The 27,571-nt window shown below is 46.5% G+C and overlaps 1 protein-coding gene across 2 annotated transcripts in view; it reads right to left on the reverse strand.

The window, feature by feature from the left end:
- Positions 1–236: 236 nt before the first annotated feature.
- LOC142560243 (uncharacterized) overlaps positions 237–27,571 on the reverse strand; it is a 44,303-nt gene continuing 16,968 nt past the window's right edge. Inside the window, exons 2-3 of one of the 2 annotated variants that reach the window (XM_075672206.1) lie at positions 16,548–16,736; positions 237–4,053 (exon numbers count right to left, since the gene is read on the reverse strand). In XM_075672206.1, the coding sequence (XP_075528321.1) occupies positions 2,785–4,002 (1,218 nt within the window). In that variant the 5' untranslated portion in view covers positions 4,003–4,053; positions 16,548–16,736 and the 3' untranslated portion in view covers positions 237–2,784. The remainder of the gene's footprint in view (positions 4,054–16,547; positions 16,737–27,571) is intronic. The other variant, XM_075672199.1, reaches the window with a different exon arrangement.

Here is a 27,571-nt window from a genome sequence, read left to right on the forward strand (position 1 = left end):
CGCTGGGAGTCCTTTTTTTAATAAACACATTTTGAAGCACTAAGCACATGCAAAAGAACCACACTAAACAGCGTTCCAAATCCCCATGCAGCGTCCAAGACTTGTATTTGAGGGAGGCATTATTATGCCTTGAAAATGGCGAAGCTGTAAACGTGTGTCCATATATAACTGTATGGTGAAAAAACGTCCCGACTTTTCATTTTCGTAATAACGACACTTCCCTGCACGCGTAACAATTTAAGCAGAAAAACTTTTATTTTCCAACTGTTGTAGCCGAACCAAATCGTCATTTTCTCGTCTTTTTCCTCTCAAACATGCATAGGCGAGAGAAAAAAAAGCGCCCAAGTCATACAGAATGCTCGGTGGAGTTTCAGAAACAAATTTGAAAAAAGCAATGCCAATGAACAAACCTTCTTATTGATCTGGTAACTCTCATGATGACACCTAGAAGGAATACTGCTGTATGATAAAAATAAAAACTAAAAAACTAAAAAAAAAAACATTTAAACATGTTTAAGTTATCCACCGTTTGGAAAGAAGAGACAGCGTGTCGACACTCTTCCAAGCGGTACAACGCACGTTGGTAAAATGCTCGCTTCCTACTTTTGTGCATAGTGACCGGTCAATCAACAGCGTCAGAAAAAAGAGAGAGAGAGAGAGAGAAAATAGAGAGAGAGAGCTTACATGATCGTTGTATAAACGACGGGAAGATTTGAAGAGTAGTATCGCATTGAAGCTGCACTATCTACATAGCGATGTGATGGAGAATTTGGCCATAGTCTTCGCGGCAGGATAAGTAGACGTGAATTCTACGCTGTGGTCATCATAGTCGGAAAAGGAAAAGAAACAGCGTAATTTATTTCCATATAGTGCCTTTCTGAAGAACCTATGCACAAGTTTTCAGGAACTTCTTGAACCTCCAACTGGAAAGCAGTTAGATGGCAAAGAGTGCGTCAAAGCTGGTGTCTACATATTCTGCAGTGAGTAAGGGGATCTGTTGCTCACACAATATCAACGGAAAATTTCTAATTTTGACTGTGAAATCCCATTGTTAAGACATCCTGGAAAACTTGTTAGAATATAGAAAGTGATTAACCACGTAAGAACACAGCTTTATCTCCTTTTCCAGACAAAATGATGGCATTGCAGTCATCTCTCACCTAGTCAGGCCTGCGGACTGTCATTTACCATCGAGCAAAGGGAGGAATTTGGGCTAGTTTGTGTTAATGCGCTGAGTGAAGCTGGAGTACGGCTACTAACGCGGGAGGACACCATGTTGTTGTCCTGTCTGGTGTGTTGTCCTGTGTTAGTAGCCATACTCAATTTCATTCAGCGCATTAGACGATTAACAGCGACCATACCTTTCTAGTCGTTATAGAGCTCTGTGAGGATCCGGCGTCACAGTGTTTGCCCGTGACGTCCCAACGACAGACTATTTCAAGGAAGGCTGTAAGTAATATTCTTATTTGGTAGTAACGAATTTTACCCTACATATTTTCAATCACAGTGGCAAGCGTGTAACTCGCAGCGTGTAACTCTTTCCCTCTCTCAGTCTTGCTGGCACAACACAAACTAGCTTTCCTCAACGCCCAGTCCATACCTCCAGTTCACCTTTTGCTTCTTCGTAGGCTATCATGCCCTCTGGCATGCGACATGCTCTGTAAAGCCCTGTTTAACACGTGAATTTAACAAAGTGGTGGTGAAACATGAGCCACAGAAAAAATTACACTGCCTAACTGCGTCAGAAGCTATCGCCCATCCTACGTTGCCATTGCATTGGCCTAGCATTTTCTTGTTGTTTTATTGATAGAAGAACAATCAATTCCGCAAAAGGGATCATGTTAGAATCAATAGTACTTGACTATCTGGACTCCATTAAGCCTACAGCTCCGCAAGAATTTAAAAGATTTGTTTAGATTTTTTTTTTGCGACCTATTAGTCCTTCCACATAAATATTTATCTGTGACAAATCACGTGCATACTTCGAGTGTGCAATACTGCTAATGCTGCCTGTAAGGAGCATAAATTACCAGTTATTAAAGTGTTATGGAAGTATGGATGTTTACTTATACCACTTACAAAAAAAAATGTGAACTGTACACTCGATACCTGAGTACTGCTTTTTATTTGGCTCGCTGCCTCTCAACAACAACTCTCACTATTGCAAGCGTAAATTGCTCCCTCTATAGCTAGAATGTTGTGCATTTCTCGCGGCACATCGCGAAGGCGCACCGTAGTTTGACGCACTAATTCAGCCTCTATCAACAGGCGTGTGGCGCCAGAAGGCGAGCCTCGTGTTCCGAGTCGATCCTTCTTCAAAAATCGCTCGCTTTCTGCCTTCCAGTCTGCAGCCAGCCTTTTCACGCCGGCGCTAGCAGCGAGCGTCGCCTGAACCTCGCCCCGCCTCACGCGTCGGTTGCCCCCGTCGCAGCGTATAGTGACGACCCGGGAATCAACGGACGAGCAGTGCACTTGCATGTATGAGCCTACTGGTGTGCCATGCAACCCCTATACCTCGTGACGAATGGCCCAGTCGTGCTGCCCATCCATGGAATGTTCCGGTATTTAATGGACACGTGAGATGGCTGGGTCCGCAGACGAGGGTTGGTGTCGGTGTGGCCCGTAGGAGAAAAGCACGAACCTGCACCAGACCGGAAGTCTGAACGAGATTGTTCCCTGAAACGGAGCGACACACCGAGCACCCAAGTGACACGCCACGAGCCGCTGTTTGAGCCAGGAAATGCCACCCTAATGCGCGTCGTCGGGCAGCAGCGGACGTGCGCGTCAGAGAAAGTCCTCCTCTACGCGAGTCCTGCAGGTGTCTGCTCCAGCAAAACTGAGTAGGCCCATGGTTGCAGCCTTGCCGTAGCGATGCCTGCGCTCTCCGACGCGAGAATCCATGCCCACGTGCACCCTGATCGAGCTGGTTGCCTTGTCGTCACCGATTGGTGGTTTGCTGAACTCGGGGTGGCTCTTGCAGCAGAAGTAGTGGACCAAATAGAGAAAGCCCTGACGGAATGCGTCGTGCGTGAATGCGTACACGCAGCCGCAAATACAGCTAAAGCATTGGGCGGTGAAGAAAAGCGTCTCGACAGCAGAGGTGCCTGGACTGGAGCTCCGCATAGACGGGCTGATGATGACCGTCAGCAGGAAAGGAAGCCACAAAAGAAGGAACAGGGCGTACGCAATTGCATTGGTACGCAGAAGGGTTCGCTGGAGTATCTCCTCGCGAGTGGCCAGGCAGTTTCGCAGCTCCAGATTGTACGTATAGTCCCGCTGCTCATGCATAGCCTTGGCGAACACCGCGGCGGTGAGCGCGAAAGGCACGCACAGCGCCACGAACATTTTACTTTCGCGCATGTCTCGTTCGCAGACATCTAGGCCACCTGTGACCAAGGTGACGACGAGAACCAGCGAGATTGCGATCGTCCAGGCTGCCATCATCAGGAAGACGACCAGCTTTGCGCCGCACACGGACGAGTAGACGTCCCGGTCCTGGCGACAACTCCGCACGTAGTTTTCGGCCGCGATGAACAGGAAAGTGAACACAGTGGTGTAGAAGCCCAACAGCGCGGGGTACCACTGCCAGCGACAGGTGATTAAGCTGCCCTGGCTGCCGGCCAGAATGGCCACGATGGTCACCGGGAAGCCGACAGATGACACGAGCAGGTTGGCGAGAGCAAGGTTCGCGAGCAGCACATTGCCCTTTCGCCTCAAGTTCTCCTGGATGAAGAGCGATGAAATCTGGAATATGTTGAGCGTGGTGCCGAGAACAGCCAGTACACCGTAGAGGACGAGGCTCGTCAGGGCGTTGTGCTGGTATGGCATCCATACCAACACAGGTTCTTCGCCGGCCCGTGAACTGGAGTTCTCTGCGGCCGGATTCGGGAAGACTGGTGCCGTGTACGTGACCGACGGAAGGCTGTTCTGCTGCTGATGCGATGGCTGCTGTGGAACCCGTTTCAGCAGCTCCAGGAACAGTGAGGCAGAAGATGCGCCCATCAAACCCACGTCCGCACAGGAACGTCGCCAAGTGGTTGGCGCAGCTGGGAACTGCGAGAGCGAGGCAAAATAAAAAGCACTCATTCTCCGTTTCACAGGAAATATGCAAAAATTACGTTTATTTCTTTCATTCACATTGAGCATGCAGCTTCAGGGTGTGTCATGTGAATTAAAATTATGAAATTACGTGCCATGAACCAATGCTTAGAACTGAATGACGAATACCTTCACTTCCACAACCATTAAAAATAAGCTGAGGGCAGATAAATCCTTAAAAACAGCGTGGGTGTTACTCGCCACTAATATTCCACAGAAATTAAGCACATCTTCATATGAGGGAAAGCATAACGCACCAATTATATCTGGCGCCCTGTATCTCATCAAGAACACGAGCAGCATTGCTAGTTACGTAGGTAAGAAAAACAAGTCCAAACAGAAAGGGGTAGCCGAGGGCTGCTACTGCTAAGCATTCTGTGATCAAAACAGTTAGCCTGCTTAAAAATCATGTATATTCCTATTCTTAAGGCCATTGTAAACGTGTCATGAAAGAAGCCTCGGTGCCGTGTCCATTCTCTTAAACGGAACCTATGTACTATGTATGGCCACTGTCGTGGTCAAACCGTATGGCTTACAACTTTTTTGGCATCTGACCTTCCGGTCAATCGTCAGCTATTACAATGTGAGCGAAGCACGACGTCTAGCTGTCTGGTTAGGCATCGCGTTTACAAATTCAGAATTCATACCTGATTGGACGGGGCGGGAGGGGGGGGGCAACTGCCCTACCTGCGAAAGCCAACGATACCGTTGCGCGCTTTCTTTCTGGCTTTGTATTATTGTGCAAAAGGGTTGCAATATTGCATTATTGCATATATTGCATATGCATATTGCAATATTGCATTACATTGCATTATTGTGCAATAATTTATGGACCAAGCAATAGCCTGCTATCTGTGCAAAGGTCCCAACGCGATAGTCCCAACGGATGTCTGCTGTGAAGGCTGCGAACGCGCTATTTGCTCAGTTCTTCCCTAGGGCACTTATGCAATGATCGTTGATTGTGATCCGCGCCACCTTAGTGCACGTTTTTTCCGTTCTTCCAGCGTTTCTTCTTTCTCGATATTGTCGTACCCTCAGCCCACCCCACTCCTTGTGAGCAAACTGTTGGCGACAGTGTCTGATGCCTTTTAGCTGTATTAAAAAATGAGATAGCGAGGCATATCACATGTAGAAAAACACGCGGGCATACATAAGCCATCATAAGGTCCCCCCACCTCTTCATTAAAAAAAAGAAAAGATGGCCATTCCTTGAAGAAACACGCTCGTCCAAACACGCTATATTGCAAGCACAGCGTTCACTTATGGTAATGTATTTTTTTCCACAGCGATTTAACTTTAATTATCGCTGTGCACTTAATTGCACAGCCATAGTTAGATTTAGTATCTTATTTTTTGTATATAGTTGAGCTCATATAGTCCGTCCTCAAGCACATAAAAGCCTTCGTAGGCAGCGCAATATTTTTATGTGAATTGTGCATTTGTCCCGTTGCTTCGTTTCTTTATCCTCAGCCTTGCGAAGCGCTGATTCTTTCGAGGATGGATGCGGAACACCTCACCCAATTTTCTGCATTAGTGTAAAAAGCGCGTAAAAAAAATCAGGTTCGTGCTGATTTCTTGATTCTATCGAAAAAGGTGAAAAAAATCAATAAGAACTCTCTTTGGGCCCGTTCCTTCTTGGCCAGAAAAAAGTAAGGTATTCAAGTTAGCAGAACTATTAAACAATAATTATTTTGTAAAAGGAAAAAAAATTACTCGTTTTGCCCCAATCTCAGGGGCAAAATGAGTCAACCTCCTCGAAAATAGAAAACGCCTCTACCTGCAAGCCACATACTTGCAGTGGACTCCGTGGACGCCCACGGCAGGATTTGTGTACTGAATCCACTAAGAGCTCGCTACTGTCTTGCTCCATAACTTCTTGCAAACTAAGCATCTCCAGTATCCATTGACTCGAGCGTCGTCCCTAGTAGAAGACTGTTTAGCACGGGTTCAGGCACTGAGTATACGCTTTCTCATTTCCTTTCTTAAGCTTTCCTTCTCAATTTCTGCTTTCTTAAGGGGAATGGGGGTGTGCAATACTCTGGAGTTTCTGGGCAGAACAGCCAGGCTGGTTAGACATGATAAGGTTTTTGACCGTCACCCCCAGTTGGCCTTGAAGTCAGGCCAAACAAGGAACTCTCCATGTTCAAAATATGGTCGACGAGCCCTCCTCTTTTGTGTCTGGAAGCACGCGTCGTTTACATGCGAGCGTTCTTTTATAAAGCATTTGGAACCTGCACTCATTACGTCTTCGTGCGCGCCTCAGCAGAGCATATTTCGTTACACCAAAAGCTTTCGCCGTCGCACCAATGTAGTGGGTTCGCTCTCAAACGACTTCAAGTGCTTTTCTTTTTCATGTAATTTTCGACCCACGAAGCCCTGGATGTATTCCGCTTGTACGTGCGGACCATCCTAAGCATTTACCCGCCGTGGTTGCTCAGTGGCTATGGTGTTAGGCTGCTGAGCACGAGGTCGCCGGATCGAATCCCGGCCACGGCGGCCGCATTTCGATGGGGGCGAAATGCGAAAACACCCGTGTACTTAGATTTAGGTGCACGTTAAAGAACCCCAGGTGGTCGAAATTTCCGGAGTCCTCAACTACGGCGTGCCTCATAATCAGAAAGTGGTTTTGGCACGTAAAACCCCATAATTATATTTATTTTATTATCCTAAGCAAGAGGATAGTACATCTATGCAAGTTAGAATGAGCTCCGTAAAATTAATTTTAGGCCTCTTGGGGTACTTCTTCGTGCGTTTTACCCCTTCATGAGAATCCTACTCAGATAACTTTATCACTCTTAAATTTATACGCACCGTGCTTATATTCTGCCTAAGACTAGTTAGTAAAACGCAGAAACAAAAATATTTGCGATGCCGCTTCAGTGTACCAAGACTGCGATATGCACACTCCAAAAAACTACTAAGCGGATTTTTTACTTCAATTCAAGTGGCTGTTAACTCACAAGCACTGACTTCGCATTCTTTTCTCTGGCGTCCTTTCAACTATTACATCAGTTTTCGAACCAATCAAGGTAGACAGGTGGCTACATCTTTCATCAAAATAACAAACCACTGAGACTTTGCAGCTTGAAGATATTGCGCGGAAAGCTCAAAATGACGCGTTGCGCGCTGTGATTAATATTACCCTACCTATACCCTAAGTATAGTGCTGTTTCTCGTCGTCGCTTCTGGAGCTCCTTTTGTACACACAAGGCGATGTTTACGCCTCTGCAGTCTATCTACGCAACAAATGCAACTGAAACGAGCATTCACACAATTACAAAGGAGACAGAAAGCAGTTCACGTCTATGAATCACTCCTCGATGAAGGTTAATTGGTGACATTCTGATTCTTCTCCTTTAAACGTATTTGAAGTACTAAAGCGTCTCAAACACATTGGAGCCAGAGTACCAATAGGAGAACCTGGCACCACTCTCCTCGCCCATGCATCTTCTGTGTGACGCAGACTTGACGTCAGCGCCGCTCGGACCACTCGGAGACGCCAGCGCAACCCTCCTCTCCTGGTGACCTACTTTCGCTTCGCTGGCTCGGCCCCACCGAGGCCATCTTTCCCTCTGCATGCTCCTCGCTAGTAATCCGGTCAGATAAAGAGAACATGTCACGGTAGGTAATGTTACTCGCTTTAAAACTAAACAAAATGGACCTCCTGTAAACGAGGAGAAAGTTTGATCGCACTGCTCAAAACACGTTGCAGGTCCTCGCCCACGCTTTCGTCGCCGGCTACGTAAATTTGCCGCAAAGAGGTTGGACTAAAATCAAAATGAAATAGCGTGACGCTATAGGCGCCCTTGATGTCGATGATCAGGAAGATTGAATGAATTGCTGATCGATTGATCGATCGATCTGAACGACCAGAAGTAACTGTTGAGGGACATCGTGGTTGACTCCCGATTTAGTCTGACTACTTCGGTTTCTTCGAGGCCACGTAAATTGCAATGCATGAGCACTTTCGCCCATGGCCTTCTCGTGTGACCGCCTGGAAATCTAAATAATGTCGCGACACTCATAAACCAGGATATATGATACTTATGCTGCATACTATGTAGGTACGTGAGCGATGTATGAGTCCCAAACATTACCTCTTCCTCATGGCTGAAAGTGTTCCGCAGGATAAGTGTCGCGATGTTTACCTTACAATCGTTACGTCCCTGTAGTAATTCTTTACTCTCTATCAAACAGCCAGTGCATACTGTCGACTAAAACAGGAGAAAAACCAAGAATTTCTCAGCTCAAGAACAGACTGAGGTAGGTAAACCTCCGCAATATTTATATCGATATTATAATCGACATTTCGTAATAGCCAATTCGGTCAGCGCGGCGATCTCTATGGTTATCATCACAACAGACGTCCCGCTAACCACTCGGTGATAAGTGCACGACATCTGTGCATAAATATGAAAGCAACAACGCTTCCTCGTTGCAAACGTCCCGGGTCGGCTAGCTTTCAGCCAACACTGAACAAAGTCGTGGCTGTATTATTTACGAATGTTTGTCGCAGCCAATGATAATCTGTTATTATAAGCACGGGGCCGCCAACAGAAAGCCACGCACTTCCGATTGGAACACCAGAAACCAGAAACGCAAGGCCGCCGTGCGGCACAGACAGGCATGAGGCAGGGGAGACGGTATCGAGCGAGCGGTGAGTGAGACCCTTCCTTCCGCGGTCCCTTTGATCGCAGCCGTACACGTACCGACCAAGGGCTCACCGCCATTTAGCGATAAGCGGGGCAATTACGCTCAGTCGTATGCGCGGCAGTTGGCCGTGCAATGCGCAAAGTAGCGGGGCTAAACGGTACGTATACTCAAGCTACGTGAAAGGCGTATACATCGAGTGGCGCCGTTGTTTCACAACCCTTTTAAAGGCTAAATCATACGCCTAGAGGCTCAACGCAGCGTCTACAGCAATCTCGTTAAGTCTAGTCAATGGAAGCACTTTTGACGGCCTTAAACCTCACACAAAGGCAAAACACATACTTCTTTTAGGGGCGCTAAAGAAGAATGTTCTATAAAAACTCTCTGCATTTCTTAAGCCGAGAAAGATGATCCAGTGACAAAGAAAATGAAAGTCCAACTTCTTGAATTTGGTGCCAGAACTGCGGACCAACCAATGTCAGTTGAATATCGGTTGTTCTTTTTCCGCGGTAGAAGTACGCAAAAGAAGAAGGTTCCATAATAGTTCACATTCGTATGTACAATGTATACCTCTTTCATTAATATCGAATTAACTATAGCCTAGAGTAGGCGTTATCGAAATACACGCCATCGCAGGGACCTGATTCGGGAATTTACAGGCGGCGTCGCCTCTCGTTTCGCATATTCGCGTTCTTGAAGCACACGAAGCGTCCGCTCGTAACATAAGATGTCCATTCTGGATATTACAGAAGTGTAATCTATCACCGCAGACAACGTCAGTATTAATCATCAATGTCACCTAGAAACGAACTGTAAAGCATGCGCGTGTTTTGGCCCTTTTGACAGGAAATTATAACGGTTATCTAGTACCGCTTACCGTATGGATAGACAGTGCAACAAAAGCAGAGGGGACTTCTGTCCTTTCTGTTTTTATTGCACTCTCTATCAAAACCATATATAAGTCACGTTTTACTAACAAGCCCAATCCTACACCCTTCTGAATTTGCTGTACGCTTAATTTCGCGATATATTGACTTTCGCAATAGTGACGAACTCTCTTTGGTGGGTAGCTGTGTATCTGTTATGCTGTGCAGCATATGTCAAGGATTACAAATGAAGCAACACGTACAAGCTCGAATATAGGTATATGCACGCAACGTACTACATGGACAATTGCCAGACCTCGCAAAGGCAATGTCTCGCCGTTTGTTACCGCTTTTCGTGTGAACCAAGAGTTTCTGTTGAAAGTTTAGCCTGTTATTCTATTCATGAACAATGGGCAATTTGAGTTCATTAACAATAAATATAGCGCTTACCGTTACCCTTGATGTTGCCCAGTAGCTAATCCGCGCAGCAAATGTAATTGTCATCGATTAACTAACACGACGTATGACGGCAGGTGGCCAAACGGCAACAGTAGCGGTATAGCATTTGCACTCCCGCCCACTTCTCTTCCGCAACATCTCCTTTTTGCCATAGCGAACTTCTCCAACAGCAAACAATATATTATAGCGCCTACAATCAGAAATCAGATTTGTTGCCCTGATTGTACCATACGGTGTGGTAAATTCGTCGGCAAGTAAAAATAAAAAGGACGAACAGCGCACTGGAAAGAAAGAAAAGCAATATTTCCGGCCAACATGAGACAAGCGAATGAGAGTGTTGCGTGGCCTATTCCGCCACCCCGGCAAAAAAAAAAAAATGTTCGAAAGCCATTCGGCTGCGTCATTCTCCGCAACTGAAAACTTAAGGCGACGGCTCCAATTTGACTCGCTTTCAGAAAGAGCCACAGCGATCCGTTAAAAGCTTCCAGTTAGCCAGAGGGTTGAACAAGTGACGGGGTGTACGCCTGCTCAGTTCCTAAAATAAGACGAGGAAAGGACGACAGAAAAATCCATAAGCCAATAAAAACGCCGCTGTCCAACTGCTACACGCGCTCTTCGTCTATTTTCACAACTGGTGCTGCTGTCGCATCGATCCGGCGCCGTCCACGGGCCACATGCGAGGATGATCGCCGCGGACAAGCGCCATGGCCTAAGTAAACACACGGCACGGACAGCGCCTTCAAGAACGCTGCATTGCAAGGAGGTGCACCACTGCGCGAGTTTCCACGCTCTCGAAGCCTTGATGATCGTAGGCAAGCGTTGAATCGAATTTTGCGCAAAATATGTTTTTCTCTCTCTCCCTTTTCGAAGCGCTCCCAGCCACGAGGCTTCAACCGAATAAATGATCCTGCTGCGGCTAGGTCACCGCATTCGCATGCAAATGTGTGCCACACATCGATCCCTCGCAAATCATCACGGTGAGGCCACCTCCCCCTTTTCATTTATTGTGCATTGCGGCTTCAAAGCGTGTGGCAACGCATGAGGCCTGCTGCTGGGGCGCGCAGGTACTGCTCGCTGATTCGAAGAGCGCGCACTATTGTCTTAAAGGACCCCTCACCAGGTGTGATCATTTTGAGCTGACAAGCGTATTGCATACAATGCGCTTGCGAAGAAGACGAAGTGTCTGCGAGCCAGAACGCTATTTCTCTAGCTCAGCTGTCTTTTCCTTATTTCTGCGTACATCTTTGGAGAGTCGGCATGGTGCGTGGCGCGGATGCAAGTTGACGTCCCCATGCCTCTGCCGGGAATGGCGACTTCAGCGGCGGCTGCGTCTAGGAAGCGGACCGGCCTCCAGAGCGACACCGACGGCGATGACACCAGCGTCTACTCGCTCAGCAGTGAGGACTTCTCCGATGACGCCTTCGAGCTTGTGCGGAGCCGCAAGGGGAAACGAAGACACACCACCAGGGCATCCATGTCTTCGAGAACGCCAACGGTAGGACCAACTCAGAATACCGCAGTCAGTACGATTCTGTTTGTACCAGAACTCGCTACCGACAACCTGAGGCGACTCAACAGACAGTCCGTATCGGTGCAACTTGAAGCGGTGGCGCCAAATCAGATAGCAGACGTTAGAGTCAACACAAGAAAAAATGTGTTGGCTATCGACGTCACACATGAGACTGCGCTGAGAAATTTGACTACAGTTACAGAACTAGGTGGCGTTAAGCTCCGCTCGTACATCCCCCAGAACAGTGGTTCAACTACTGGTGTCATCTACGATGTGGACGTCTCCATCTCCAGCGCCGACTTGCCGATCCTAGTGAAGCCTGCCGTTGATGGCGTCGCCATAACACATGTGTATCGCCTCGGCACATCCCGCTGTGTGAAAATTATATTCAAGGGCGAGACTCTCCCTTCGCACGTCAAGGTGGGCCACTTTAGACACCCTGTGCGACCATTCATCCCAAGGCCACTGCAATGCCGCAACTGTATGAGGCTGGGACACGTGAGTGCCGCGTGCGAGAACACGAGAGTTTGCTCACGCTGCAGCGAGCCCCACGCTGCAGACTCTTGTGCAGCCACGGTTCTCAAATGCACCAATTGCCTTGGGTCCCATGATGCTTCCTCAAAGGACTGCCCCAAAATTAAGAAGGAAAAGGCGATCTTGAAGCAGATGGCGAGAGACCATTCGTCTCGTCGGGAAGCTGTTGCGGCCGTTAGAAAGCGACGTTCCCGACGCAGCCGGACTTCAAAGAACGCTGATACCTCTATGAAGAGTACGCCCCATCCGACATCACCTCCTCCTCTGCCCCGTAGGCCTGGGGCAATCCAATCTAAATCGGACAAGGCCATGGCGGAGAACAATACAACTTGGTCCTCACTACTAAAGCAACAGCCAAAGCCAGAAAAACAGCGGAAGTCACAACCGAAGCCACAGCTGATGTCGCAGCCGATGCCACAGTCGGTGGTACGGCCGATGCCACAGCCGGAGGAGATGCCACAGCCGGAGGCGATACCGCAGCCGATGCCACAACCGGAGGCGATGCCGCAGCTGATGCCACAACCAGAGCCGGAGCCACGTCAAGTGATACAGCTGCGCACGGCTGTAGAGCGAACAGCGCGAGTTCCTGACAAATTGCCTGAAGAAGACCGGCAAGTCGTTATGATGCTCCGGTCTCTGATGAATACCCTTCGAATACTCTTAAATAACCTGCAAACTCCGTCAGCGCGAAGTGCAATGCAAGTGCTAGATACTCTCAATTCAGTACTTGCAACTCTTGAGTAAGCATCATGGCTCACCCGCATCATTATATTCGCACTGAAGTCAGAACGGCTGGGGTTTAGCTTAAAAATATACTGCCACGCACTGCGCCGTACTGCTGACGCCCACCGGATCCTTGGTCTTCACTGGTACCTTCAACGTGCATCACCAGCTATGAACGTATCGACGGAGCACTTGCTTTGACTTGACTGGTTTCCAAGCACTTTGCTACGTGCACAGACAGTGTTCCCTCTATCCCGCTTTCCTCTTTCTTTTCCCCTTTCCCTTCTCCCAGTGTAGGGTAGCAAACCGGACGCTCCTCTGGTTGACCTCCCTGCCTTTCCTCTCTTTGCTATCTCTCTCTAAAGATTGTAATTATATAACCGGCCCTAGAGTTAACACGGAGCACCAAAAGAAGCGACAAGGACAAGCGCTTGTCGCTCCTTTTTGTAGCCCGTGTCAACTCTCGCGCGGGTTATATCATTATGTAATACCAAGAGGAGTCAGGATACCTCAATTAGAAACAGTAATAAACAGGATACAGAAACTCCTCCTATAACTAGCAACGAGGTCACAAGGGCCTTGCAAGACATTGAACAAGGAAGAGCGGCAGGAGAAGATGGAATAACAGTCGATTTAATCAAAGACGGAGGAGACATAATGCTTGGAAAACTGGCATACGAAGTGTCTATCGACTGCAAGGGTCCCAGAAAGCTGGAAGAATGCAAACGTTATACTAATCCACAAAAAGAGAGACGTTAAATAATTGAAAATTTATGGGCCCAGTAGCTTACTCCCTGTATTATATAAAATATTTACCAAAATAATCTCCAATAGAATAAGGGCAACTCTGGAGTTTAGTCAACCAAGGGAACATGCTGGCTTCAGGGAGGGATACTCTACAATGAATCAGAACCATGTCATTAACCAGGTTATCAAGAAATCCGCAGAGTACAATAAGCCTCTCTATATGGCTCTCATAGATTACGAAAAGGCATTTCATTCAGTAGAGATACCAGCAGTCATAGAAGCATTACGCAATCAAGGAGTACAGACCGCTTACGTAAATACCTTGGAAAATATCTACAGATGTTCCACAGCTACCTTAACTCTACACAAGAAAAGCAGGAAGATACCTATAAAGAAAGGGGTCAGACAGGGAGACACAATCTCTCCAATGCTATTCACTGCGTGCTTGGAAGAAGCATTCAAGCTATTAAACTGGGAAGGCTTCGGAGTAAGCTTGGATTGACGGCGAATATCTCAGCAACCTTAGGTTTGGCGATGACATTGAGCAACAATGCAGACGCATTACAACTGATGATTGAGGACCTTAACAGAGAGAGTGTGAGAGTGAGGTTGAAGATTAATATGCAGAAGACAAAGATATTGCTGAATAACCGGGCACGGGAACAAGGGTTCAAGATCGCCAGTCAGCCTCTAGAGTCGGCGAAGGAGTACGTTTACCTAGGTCAATTAATCACACAGAACCCTGATCCCTAGAAGGAAATTCATAGAAGAATAAAAATGGGTTGGATCCCATACGCCATACATTGTCAGCTCCTGACTGGAAGCTTACATTATCATTGAAAATGAAGGTGCACAATCAGTGCATTTTACCGGTGCTGACGTACGGGGCCGAGACTTGGAGACTGACACAGAAGCTTGAGAACAATGTAAGGCCCGCGCAAAGAGCGATGGAACGAAAATTGCTAGGCATAACGTTAAGGGACAGAAAGAGAGCGGTTTGGGTCAGAGAGCAAACGGGTATAGCCGATATTCTAATTGACATTAAGAGAAAAAAAATGGAGCTGGGCAGGTCATGTAATGCGCCAGTTAGATAACTGCTGGACCATTAGCGGGACAGAATGAGTACCAAGAGAAGGAAAACGCAGTCGAGGACGGTAGAAGACAAGGTGGAGCGATGAAGTTAGGACATTCGCGGGCGCCAGTTGGAATCGTTTGGTGCAGGACAGGGGTAATTGGAGATCGCAGGGAGAGGCTTTCGTCCTGCAGTGGACAGAAAACAGACTGATGATGATGATGATGAATAACCACTAGTCCGATCTCACACCTTGCTAAAGATTGTGCCTGCTAAGTATTGAAACTCTACGCGCCACGGAAAGAGCTTAAATATCACACCAAACGCCCTTTACCCTCCTGCTTGCGGGCGCCGCTCTCCCCACCGGAGAGTGGACGCCCACCGCGCAAGTGCGCCCACGTACATGGTAGTGCTGGGATGTCAGTCATGGTGACACGTGACCTCGATAATTATTCAAGGCAACGTTAGTTACTTGTTTAATCTGTTGCTTCAATAGGCGAATAACTGTAATAATAAAGCATACAAACCGAATATCTACGTGTTTTTGCTTTACTTCGCACCGTAACAAGAGAGATATATTTTCGTTTCCTCTGCTTGTTCCCACATCGTGCAGTCGCGCACGCAGAGAACGAAACTATGTCATTTTAAGGCGATAGCATTAAGAAGCCCGTGTCGCAGAAAGCGTCGTTTTGGTAAAAAAGATTTTCGAACCACACATAATCCCGCCCTCCAGGTGAAGCAAGGAATTTACTTCACTAAGTGAATTTCTCAAGCTAAAATACGTGAAAAAAAAGTAAACTACGACTTATACACAACCTACAGACATGATAGCTCTCGGATTGTAATTTGGCTATGCGAGAAAACATAATTCTGTTACGCGAATACTCAAAGAAACTCCTTCCCATACACGGATTGGCCGCGGCGTTTACAGACCGGCGGTGGCGTCCGCCATTTGTGCGCGCCGGCTCGATGGGTGTCTTGGGGGCCACGGAACGGCGCGCCCGGTTCTTTGCAATACCTGCAGCTGGCGCTCGCCTCCGTCACATCGCGGCCCACGTAAGAGGACGCGTTTCTACCACAAAGCCCGCCTTCGTGCATTGCGTTCGCGGCCAGTGTTTCCCAGTAAACATTACCGTTACATGCGCTCCAGTTTCCGGGAAGCATGAGAAGCAGTCAGGGATCTTTGAATGATATCGCGTTCCACTCTTAAAGGCGAACCTCAAGCGTCCTCCAAATTTTTCTACCCTGTTCCAGCGCCGCGATCATGCTCTTTCATCCTCCCGCGTCTGCCTCAGTGCTCGTGATTATGGCATTGACTTATGACGCTAATCAGGTGATCAGGTGCAGAGCGCGTAAAATCGTCTGCTGCGCGAAACGAGACAAGCGCAACGAGACGAACGCAACAGCTCGCGCGAGAGACCATCACCGGAAGTGCGCCACTCGGCAAAAACGCGAGAAAGAGAAAAAAGAAAGTGGGCCCCATGACGTATTCATTACTCAATGCTCCTGCTCCAGTTTTGCCTCGAGAACACAAATATGTGTTCTCGAGGCAAAACTTCAGGAGCCACCTCAAATCCGGGACGTCAATAGGAGTAGGCTCAGGCAAACTTGCGTCCGTTTCTAGGGCTGAGACGCATGCGTCGACATATTTCACATTCTAGCGCTCCTTTTACAGGCAGGCACACGGGACAGCAATGAGGGCTGCCGTATAGGTTACGGCAGCAAACCTTACGATGGAATCGTTTGAACAACGCGCATTTAGTTCGTTCAGCCCTGCGCCCAAAACATTTCTATGATACGTAGACGATTGCTTCAGCGTAGTCAAGAAGGAGCCACTGACAGTGTTCACAGAACACTTGAATGTCATGAATGAGGCAATCATGTTTACCGTAGGGGAGGAGCAGCACGGCCAGCTTCCTTTCCTCGACGTCCTCGTCAAGCGCGAAGGAAACAGCTTGTCGTTCAGCGTGTACAGAAAGAGTACCCACACAGGTCGCTATTTGCATTTCAATTCTGTGAACCCTGCCTCCCACAAGAAGTCTGTAGTTGCCTCGCTTGTGAACCGCGCGAACAGGATCTCCAAAAAACCGGAAGATGTCACTGTTGACATACAGCACGTGCATTGAGATCTCTGTGAAAGCGGCCACTCTGACTCGTTTGCGCGTTCCGTGGAACGTCTGCTAGCACTTCCTGCACGCACCGGCAGCGTGCCTCCCAAGAGTCGTGCTCCTGTGCCGTGTGTTCCTGGGATCAGCGAGCACTTGGCGCGTGTTCTATGCCTCTACTGTGTACAATTAGCGCATGTGCCAACAAAAAATTAAGACAGTCCCTAGTAAACATTGAAGACAAGCTACCTGAAAGAAAATTTCCAGGCGTTATCTACCGCATCCCATACGCAGACTGCGATCCAAGTTACATCGGCGGGACAGGTAACTGCCAGCAAATACTGAAGCAGCACATGTACGACGTAAACAAGAAGAGCGTATCTTCGAATGCCCTCTCCGAACACGCAGAAACAGCTCGCCATGAAATAGACTGGGACAACGTAAAGATAATGGGAAAACAAAAGAACTGGACTTCTCGACTTTTCCTTGAATCCCTGACAATCCAGACCATACACGTAATCGCAGTGACGGCAACTTTCCCCACGTGTACGCACGTTGTATAGGTCACATCTTAAAGCCTACATAACTGGACCATTTCCGCCTTCAAATTCACAGTGAACAAGGCTACCGCGCGGGAGCCTAAACGTATTTCCTTTTATAAAATTTCATGGTTGGTGTCCGCTTTTAACTGTTATCATATATATTCCCGACCAGACGGATTTCCGTCAAATTCTTGAGTTCACCACAGCTTTATATGTCAGCTAGATCGTACGGGCAGCAGACAACTGCAGACGCTAAGTGTCTGCCCAATCGAGGATGTTGTATTTTTGTGGGTATGTTTATCGAATAAAAGAGTGCAAACATTTACAACACGTATGTAAAACACAGGATGGATGGATGGATGCAAAACTTTAATAGTAGAACACAGGAGATAAATTTATATTTTGTATTAAAACTCTAGCCATGCTTTCAGGAACATAAGCTCGCCATGAATTGTCTGCGAACGAAAACTACGCTATCGTGGCATTGCTATGAGACCGCCATTGGCGCACTGACGTAACACCACCACGCCTACGCGTTAAGACGTCATTTGCAGCGAAGCAAGCTGAGACAGGGTGAAATGTTGTAGTTAGCTCGTTTTTTTTTCTTTTCTTTGCGACTCGAAATTCGCTCTGTTATTGTGGTCAACTGGGCATGTTCTTGTAAAGCTGGTATTGTAGTATTGCAGGCTAGCGCTGTGATTGTGTGCACGGCGCTACAACGATTAAGCGTCTCCAACTGAGTCCACTATGTCAAAGTTAGTCATTAAATTTCTCTTTACACAGAATTTGTGGTCGCAAGAGAACGTACCAACTATCGCGCTATGTATGAGGGAGCACCAGCTGCTTCTGATGCTATGTGACAAATAAGCTTAGGTTGAATGTTCTTGAAGAAGTTAGCATATTTTCATGGAGGCAGTGTGCCGCAGTGATAAACTGGTGAATATCAAGACCCAGTATGCAGACCTCAGAAGTTTCAGAGACTGAGGCATCGCCAAGTAGAGCTGTACAAAGAGGCTGCGCGGACCTCCAACGTCTTACTTTGTTTGCCATCATAATACGCGTTTGTATGAGGAAAAATTTCCGAACCCAGCTTGTTGTGCATAGTTCTGCAGAACATCAAGGGAATTTTATTTAGCTTCTGAGGCATCCCTGTATATTTATGTCCGTAATCCACAGTAGCTTCCAACTAGGAGCATGATAGAAATCAAGAGTAGAAGTGTTCTGAAAATCGAAGATAGGTGAACCCTCTCTGGGGTAGGATGAAGCACACCTTCCTTTTTTTCATGTACTCGTATAGCAAAACTGCGATTACAAAGAAACAAGTAGATAAATATTGTGACCAGCGGAGGAAGCCCCGGTTCAATGATTTTGGTCAATATGACGTCGTGGTTTTTACTGCCATATATTTTCTCTATGTCTTTGGTTGCCATCGTGCCTGCTGCCTGTCTGTGTCATATAACCTAATACTAACTTATTGGAACTCTGTGCCCAAAGTTCTCAGATACTATCATTGGCAGGGTAAGGAAGCACTACGCAGTTCCAGTTTAATGGTAACCCGCTTAGGAGTTGGTCGTGGTTCTCTGAAGTTATATTTCGCACAAGGGGTGAATGGAAGTACTTCAGCTCAGCAGAGACAAACATGGCGCGAGCCAGCCTATACGTAGTAAGGGGGAAAGTGGAAAGTAAGACAAAGCCTGGTGAAGGGCGAAGACGATAAGGCACATTATCAGTTTTCTTTCACTGCCTATGTCGCCTCAGATTATTTCTTTCCAACTGAAGAACTGGGGCTGAATTCGCGAAGGTTTTCGTTCGTAAATGTTATGTGCCATTGGTCGGCCACCTTCGCTAATAATATGTCCAACATCATTTACATTTTGCGAACAATACTATCGTGAAAGCTTTTTCTGAATATGGGCCCTGGGCCCATTTTCACACTACTTTTCTTACGTAAGCACGTTTCCTCGTCGGCCAGCATTTGGGCACCAGACGCTCATTATAGCCATCGGCACAATAGCGGTCCGACCACCGCGGCGACAGCCAATCACAACAAGAACTTACGCAAGAATTTCGTGAATACGTGACTTGGTTTAGTACCTTTCTTCTTTTTATGTTTCGCAGACTTTTTTATTATATGGTATTTAGGAGATGTCGCCTTTAATTGGCGCCGGCTACTCCTTCTCACATGGGGATATAAAACCAAAGAATAAATCATAAAATATAATTAAATCATAACACGAAGTCCAGTCACATATGCGCACTTAAGTAAACACAAAGTCTGGTCACATAACTAGACTAAAATCAATGCACATAAGAAACCACGAATTAGATTTATATGAAGGTACACAAAACCAGGCACGTAATTGGCCAAAGTCGGGTCAAAAAAAATGGACTGCTCAATAGTTTCCGAGAATATTGCTCGCTTCTAGAAATCTTTGAAAAGCCACGAACGCTCGTATTTGCAATGAGTATAATGGCCAAGGACCTAAGATCTTCCTCAGGCTGAAGGTCCTACAGTCGAATGCCACTAAATAACCTGCTAAGTGTTGCCTGTGTGTGTCGTGTCGCGGACATTCTACCAGAGGAGGCTGTACATCTTCATCCACGTGGCCACAAGTGCATTCTGGTCTATCCGCTCTCGAAATTTTATGTAGAAAGTGTTTTGTGCACGCGGTACCGAGCTGCAGACGGTGAATGAGTGTTTCAAAGGCTCTGGTTGAATGTATTATGGAAGGGATTTTAAATTGTAGCCATGGGTCAATGTGCAATAAATCTGAAGATTTCGAGTTCTGATCAAATCATGCCGCTTAGCAAACACGGGCTGAGATCTGCCTTAGTATGCGCCGCAATTTGCCTTGCGTAGCATATGTGGCGTTATTAACATGCGCTTGTCCAGCTGCCTTGTTTGCTGCAACATTCCCAGGTATAATGCCAATCCAATGCAACATTCCCAGGCCAGGTATCCAATGGAACATTATTGTGCGATTTTGTTCACTTGCTCATTACTGTGTACAAACCTTCGTTATGCCTGTCAATACAGAGCGCAAGAGCGGAACTCTCCCGTGTGCGCATGAATATTCTACAGGAGGCGACACTGATTGGAGACAGTTTTCTTTTAATCATGCGCTGCCAAATGGGAAAGCCACCAGTATACACGTGCCTCTCGTGCGACAATGGATGGAGCCGCGGCGGTGGGCCATAGGGCACGCGGGGATATAGAGGACACCTTCGTTAAGGCTGCATGGCTACTGTTAAGTAGCAGAGTGGTAGCGGTTGCATGCTCAATTTACAGACCATCCTCAGAAGACACAGACGTACTTTGCGTCAAACGTCCCAGCGCCAACAGTCGTAGAGTTTCACACTACGACGAGAGAAATCTGGAACTGCACTCGGAACTGCACTTCTAACCTGTGACCGCGATTTCCCGACACACGAAATCTGAGCTCGAGAGAAATTTTGATTTTGACGTTATGTATGGTCATTCAGCAAGAAAATGCCTCAGCGTGTCGCCATGTCTCGATCGGAAAACAAAGCTTTGCGCATGAGGCTTCGAACGAGGGTGAACACTCCAAGAAACTTGTTCGGCTGCACCTATTTAGGCACATAAATTGAAATCACCATCTGTGCGGTACCTACTGTTTTACAAACTGTCGTAAGATGCGAGACGGTTCACCTGCCAAGCCTGAGTTTGTTCAGTGGGAAAGCATGCTGATACAAATACACTTTTTTGTGCTGGATGGCCGTTTCAGCTGTCTTTAAACTATATAGCCTACAAATCTCGTTCGGTGTAGCAAATGGTGTGAGGGTAATTTTGGAGGTTCATAGCTCGCATACAGATATTTCCAACTGGGATTCGAATGCTGTTCCGCAGGCGAAATATTTCAGGCTATAAGAGGTTGACCACGGTGGTAGACATGGCTAGTACACGAATTTTCGTACAACCTCATATGGCTTCGTTGAGAAAAAAAGAACGCATTGCGGCTGTTTTATTCATCCTCGTTTACTCTACTCAAGCACATGCTAATCTCGCAACATTTTTTTGAGTAGTTTGTTTCCCAAGTAATACATTTTGTACTTTCTGTCTGCGTGTCTCTAAATCTAGCTGATATCTAGCAGCGTGGTTCGATGCCCACCGCCAGACACCTACCGGTTTATAAGACGTGTGCATGCAGAACCCTGGCCAGGCGCCCGGCTTTCCGGGGGTATATTGCTCGTTAGAGGTTCGTGCAGACCAGTATGCTTGCTGTACAAGAAGCAAGACAAACAAAACACTAATATTCTTCAAAAAGGAGCCCGGCGGTCCCATGCCACCAACTTCCCATTAGGTGGGTGTCCTTCCAAGAGTGTGGTCTCCCGTAGTTGCCTAGCACCAGGTTGGGAGCACGCTTGTACCTATTTTACCAGTAGGTACCCGGCATGTTTAAGGTGTGTAGAACGTGTAAGTCTTTGCTCGCCCAAACTCAAGTACATTTGTACTCTGTGAGCATTGGGTATAAATATCCGCACAAGCCTGCCCACCTCACTCAGCTCAACTGTATAGCGGAGCGCATGATTTCCCCTTCATGCAAGGACGCAGGCTGCTCTACAACACTGGCCAGTACGGCGTGAAACCACAAAACGGTCAACCAACGTCCTAGCAATCGCTAATTTGGTCCAAAAAATGTACTTTCTCACGATATTCCGTGGCTGGCACAGCCAGACCGTCTGCAATTTTTTGCTCTGTGTTCACTGATCATGACGGTAATTCGCCGTATTTTAATGCCCTTGAGCAAATTCTGCCCATGGATCAAATCCAGATATCTTAGAAGGCATCTTTTCAGTTCTTCTTAACCTCGACTCAAAGAAATCTTCAGGCACTGACAACCTACCAAACACTTTTCTCAGCAGATATGCCGAATGGTGCTCCAAGTTTCCGAGCATTATCTTCGTCAAGTCACTTTCACTAGGCAAACTTCCACGTGACTGGAAGTTCGCAAACATTATTCCAGCGCCAAAAATGAGCAACGCATTTAATATTTCCTCGCACAAGCCCATTTAATTGCAATGTTCATGTGCGAAAATTGTGGAGTACATTATATTTAAGCACTGCTGGAAACCGCTCATGACATGGCAGCCGTAATTGACAAACAAGGCCAAATCGACATGATCTTTTTGTAGCGGCATATATATAAGCCGTTAAAGAAAAAAAGTGGAGAGTACAGAAAGAACCAAACTGCGACCGAACTTAAGCTCTCCAAAAACAAGCACTGCCCAGCCGGCGCCTCCTCATCGCGCGGGAGTGGGACCCTCTGCCGGCAGAGGCGGCGTGTCATTTTGCTCCAAAGCTGGGGCGGCTTCCTTCTTGCCGATTCGTGCCGTCGCAGGCTTTCTGGAGCCTGGACATTCTGCAGCACGGTGCCGACCGACAAACACCACTTTTTGCACGGCTAGTAATAAAAAGAGGCCGAATTCGCAAAGGTTTTCGTTCTTAAGGGTTATTTGTCATTGGCCAATTTCATTCGCTAATGATATGACCAGCATCAGCATTGGCTGGAATTTTATTTTACGAACGATTATAGCGTAAGAGCTTGTGTGTGCGTGTGTGTGTGTGTGTGTGTGCGTGTGTGTGTGTGTGTGTGTGTGTGTGTGTGTGTGTGTGTGTGTGTGTGTGTGTGTGTGTGTGTGTGTGTGTGTGTGTGTGTGTGTGTGTGTGTGTGTGTGTGTGTGTGTGTGTGTGTGTGTGTGTGTGTGTGTGTGTGTGTCCAGTTGTTTCTTTACGAAGACGTGTTACTTACCTTTCCTTTCGAAAACAGAGGGTTACTGTCGATGGCACTAGCTCTGATTCACAGTGAGTGAAGCCGGGCATCCCGCAGGGATCCATGCTAGGGCCACTTTTCTTTCGCCTTATTCCACGACATTCAAGTAAACATAAGGTTACTTGAAAACGAATGCATCTTATATCATGAAATTCGAAGTCAACGTGACCAGGACTTCTTAAATTTGGCAATATTAGCAGTACAGTCTTCGTGCACAACATGCCAAATAAAAGTAAACTATAGAAAAACAGAGGCTATGGCTGTAACGCCTACACGACTTCCCCTACAATCTGCCTAAGCTATCAATAACCATAAGCTCTTTTTTGTAACGTCCTTTAAGTATTTGGGTATCATATTCGGCTCTGATTTCAAATGCAACGAACACATCTCCTACGTAGAAAAAAAAAGCCTTACGGCAGTTGGCCTTCTTAAAAGAGGTCGCTGAGAAGGCCCACACCAGAAATAACGTTACTTGCATACAAAACATTTATTCGCCTTGTCCTCAAATAATATTTAGTGGTTTGACATCCCCGTAGCCAAGTTAACATTAGACAACTCAACTCTAAAGCATCCAAAGAAAGGCAACTGGGTTCGTATACAATTCGTACAGCTGGTACACTTCACCGAGCATTCTTTTAAAACAGGTAAATATGGACTTTTACGGACACGACGGAGTAATGAGACTCAAATACGTGAATGTTTTTGATTTACCGCGGAAAGCTAGGCATTGACAAAGAACAAATACATCGAGTCAATCACACGGCGCCCCACAGCCCCCCGGCATTTAAAGGAACATACGGAATACGCTAGTAAAACGAGCGCGTTAAAAAACTCGTTTTTCCGCGCACCGTTACAAAATGGAATTGGTTGCCCGCCAAAACAGTTGATGTATTGATGTATTGATGTATATACGCATTTGGTGGGCAATCGCATTGGCTACACTTTTCAGCCGATACTGATAATCATTTGTCGTGCAGTTCACTGTTGTTTGAACAGGTCACATCCCCAATGCCTGTTGTGTTCTTTATCGCTCAAATGTACACGCAAGCACTATTATTTCGTTTTATTCTTCCTTTCCGTGCACCTGAGGAGAAATTATTTTTTCTAAGGAACACAGCCCACTAAACTCCTGTATTGTGAAGTTCATCTTATTTTCTCGGTAAAACAGAATGAGGCAAGTTGTTTAAATTACAAGGTTTATCTGCAATTTAGTGTGACTGCACAGCAAGAGAAAAAGCTGTGAAAGCAGTGGCAAATAAGCACCATCTCAAGGTCTTAGGGTTTCGCCTTTTTTCACGAACTATTGGTTTGTATGCAGAAAAGTGACACCCAACACTCACTGAAGTTAGCGGCACATATTCTTATTTTGGAGCTTTCGAAATTGCAGAATATTCGACGATAAGAACCTTTGACAGTTCTTTAAAGATCGAAAATACGGATTTTTTGTCCGGGATAGATTCAAGTTTCGAGTTACCTATATAATCGCCGGGTCCATTGGGGATGGCCTGAACGTTACGCACCACATTACGGGCCAGGATTGCATCCGAACATTCAAGTTTCTCAGAGATGTCAGTAACGGAAGTTGCAGTTTAACCCGAAAGGAGAAGCATCGATTACGATAGCAGATTAGTGGACAGCTATACGAAGTAAGGATAGTAGTTTTATCGGCCTTATAAACTTCTAAACATAAGAATACTGACTAAATTAACAAGCATGGTGTCACGTGCACACAAGAAAACATAAACACATCTCACTCGATGACCGCGCAAACTCGCAATGAAAACGCTGGAGTGAGGAAGTGCGGCCGCAGCACCGAGCAAATTGACCTTCGTGCTGCGACAACATTTGACCAATAGCGGAGGGCTAATGGCTAGAAAGGTGCGGAACCAGAAATAATTATGTTTATTTTGTTCCGTCTAATCCCGCATAATAAGAGCGAACACGTCATATCAGATGGGCAGTTTTGGCTGTTTTCGTGATGTCGCGTGACAGACAGGCGAAGCAGGGATAGCCCGAAAAAGGTTTGACAAGTACTAGAGAGCTGATTGCAGAAATGGAATAGAAACCGTTAGGAATATCTTTACGTTATACCGCCCAAGAGCGATAACACAATGTTGTTTTTGTTGAAGGTCCTTTGAGACTCACAGTGGTATTGTCTCCGCGCTGCCTTAAGGCAGATGTATCAACCCTTCGTTAATATTTTTTTTACCACATCAAGCAGAGAAAACGAGACACACATGCGCTTGTGCGTGTTATATTCTCTACGTAGTGCCTGTTTTTCGTGCCTTTAAGAGAGATGCATCGTAAACCGCACCAATTTGCCCTGCGACAAATCCTTTCGTTAAATGATCGCAATATTTGCCTCTCACCTACATGAGAGAGAAATATTGCAATTTGCGGTAAATACTGTGGTCCTAGCAAATCATCGCTACTGCATGCTAGAGTAAACTGAAAAAGAATGAAAGAAAAAAATTATTGCGTGGTTTTATTCTAGTCGCTTGAATCGGTTTACGTGACTCAAAGTTTACCTTCCTGTCGCAACAATGTCAATTTACGTACTCAATGCAATGAAATATGGCCGCCTTGCTCGGAAGTGATTCCTTCTATGAGCGATAATATCTTCTCCCACCAGCCGTTGAAGCATTGGACAGTGACAGACTTTAAATGTTGACATGCCTGATTCCCTCCCGACTAGTTACATTGAAAATCGCAAACGAAGTACCGCTTGTACAGTGACAGCAGGCCCGTGAGCATTTACAAACGTGGATAGCACGGTTGAGCCGCACGTGCAGGCAATACATGGATGAAAAGCTCCGATAAGGTAGGCAAATCGAATCGAAGAGCTTAATTTTTTTTCCCAGGGCTGTCTCACAGTAATAAACAAGAAAAAAAAAAGAAATGTATATCGTGACGTTTAGGTACAGTCCAGGTTCACTCAAAAATAAGTATGTTGTTGCTGTCGTTGTAGTAGGTGGTAGTGTTCAGCATTTCCGGTTCAACACCGTGGTTTAGAGTGTACAGTGCCGCTCACTGTTGTGTAGCACGTGGGCGCGAGCCACTCAGGCTTAACGAAGGCGCTGATTAAACGTCGACGCTCGCAAAGATCAACATTTGCAGTCTTACATAATAGTGTCGCTGCTCATGCGCAGAGGCAGGGTGAGCGTGGGTTATGTGGAGATCATTAGCCGCAGCCAGTAGTCGACCGTGTAACCGAACCTAGTTGTTCGTGCGCTCTACACCGCTATGAACGAGACTGAACGTCAAAAGAAACAAGTGAACTTGGCTGGCTGCCACACTAGGATATAAGTAGACTAAGTTATGGAGGAAAAGCGGTAACGCATGACATACGTGCGCAACAAAGCGCGTCGGAATTCCTGGTCTGTTGAAACAGGCATAAAGACACTCGAAAGCGAATCACGTATCTGTTAAGAGAATTAAGAGCCATCCTTCTGTGCAAAGAGTGACAAAGCCCAGCTACCTAGAAGCGCAAAAGTTACCAGTCCGACAACCAGGTGCATTAAGAAACCGATTTGCAGTGGCATAACAATTTTCTAGGGGCGATGGAACGGGAAGTGATCGGCCCAGCGTTATGAGGCAAGAAGACGGCAGTACTGATTAGAGAGCAGAATATGTGGCTGATATTTTATTTCAATTATAGCGCATAGCAATTTGGGAGAGTTGGTCGAGGTTCCTGACTGAAGAGCAGCGAAAAGCGACGATGTGAGAAAATAAAAAGTGATGAGATCAAAGGAAAGAATTAAAAGCATAAGCTCTGACTACCTACCGAATTTTGTTGATCAGTGAACGTATTTATATCATAGAAGGTAAAAGGGGCTATCAAACACTGCACTGGAGAAATGTGATAACATCGGTCAAAAAAAGAACAGAATTACAACGACAAACTAGGAAAATAGGGCAAACAAAAGTCGAAGAACTCCAGACTTAAGGGCGAATATGTGCGAAAGAGGAAATGCTTCGTTGTGCAAACTTACTCAGGCCCGCAGAGTCAGTTGCGTGAGCCAACGCTACGTGACTTTTCACGACGAGGGGAGGAAAACGTGCACGAGGGCAGAAATATCAGAACTAATAATCCGTATTCGCTAGAGCGTGGTACAGTTCTGTGGAAATCCTTACAACTGCTGCAGAAGTGTGGAGAGGCGTGGCTCCGTTTCGGAAGTGAATATATTGAAAAACGTCAGTTGCCGCTACTTAGTGGAGCTTGTGCAGGCGCGCAGCATTATCTGTGAGGCCTAGAACACTTCGAATAGAAAAATCATAGAAACAGCAAAATTTACCGCTGTGATAACCACGCCCATGGGCACCAGAGACTGAAGCCGACATCCCCATAAAACCATCAAGCCAGAAGGCCACTCCCCACTTTCCTTCAGCACTGCTGCCTTTGTACACCAGTACAGGTCAACAAAGAAAGAAGCAACTGGCGGCTATGTACAACACTGAAAGTACTCCACGCAA

The sequence above is a fragment of the Dermacentor variabilis genome, chromosome 1 (assembly GCF_050947875.1).
Source record: "Dermacentor variabilis isolate Ectoservices chromosome 1, ASM5094787v1, whole genome shotgun sequence".
Taxonomy (NCBI): Eukaryota; Metazoa; Arthropoda; class Arachnida; order Ixodida; family Ixodidae; genus Dermacentor; species Dermacentor variabilis.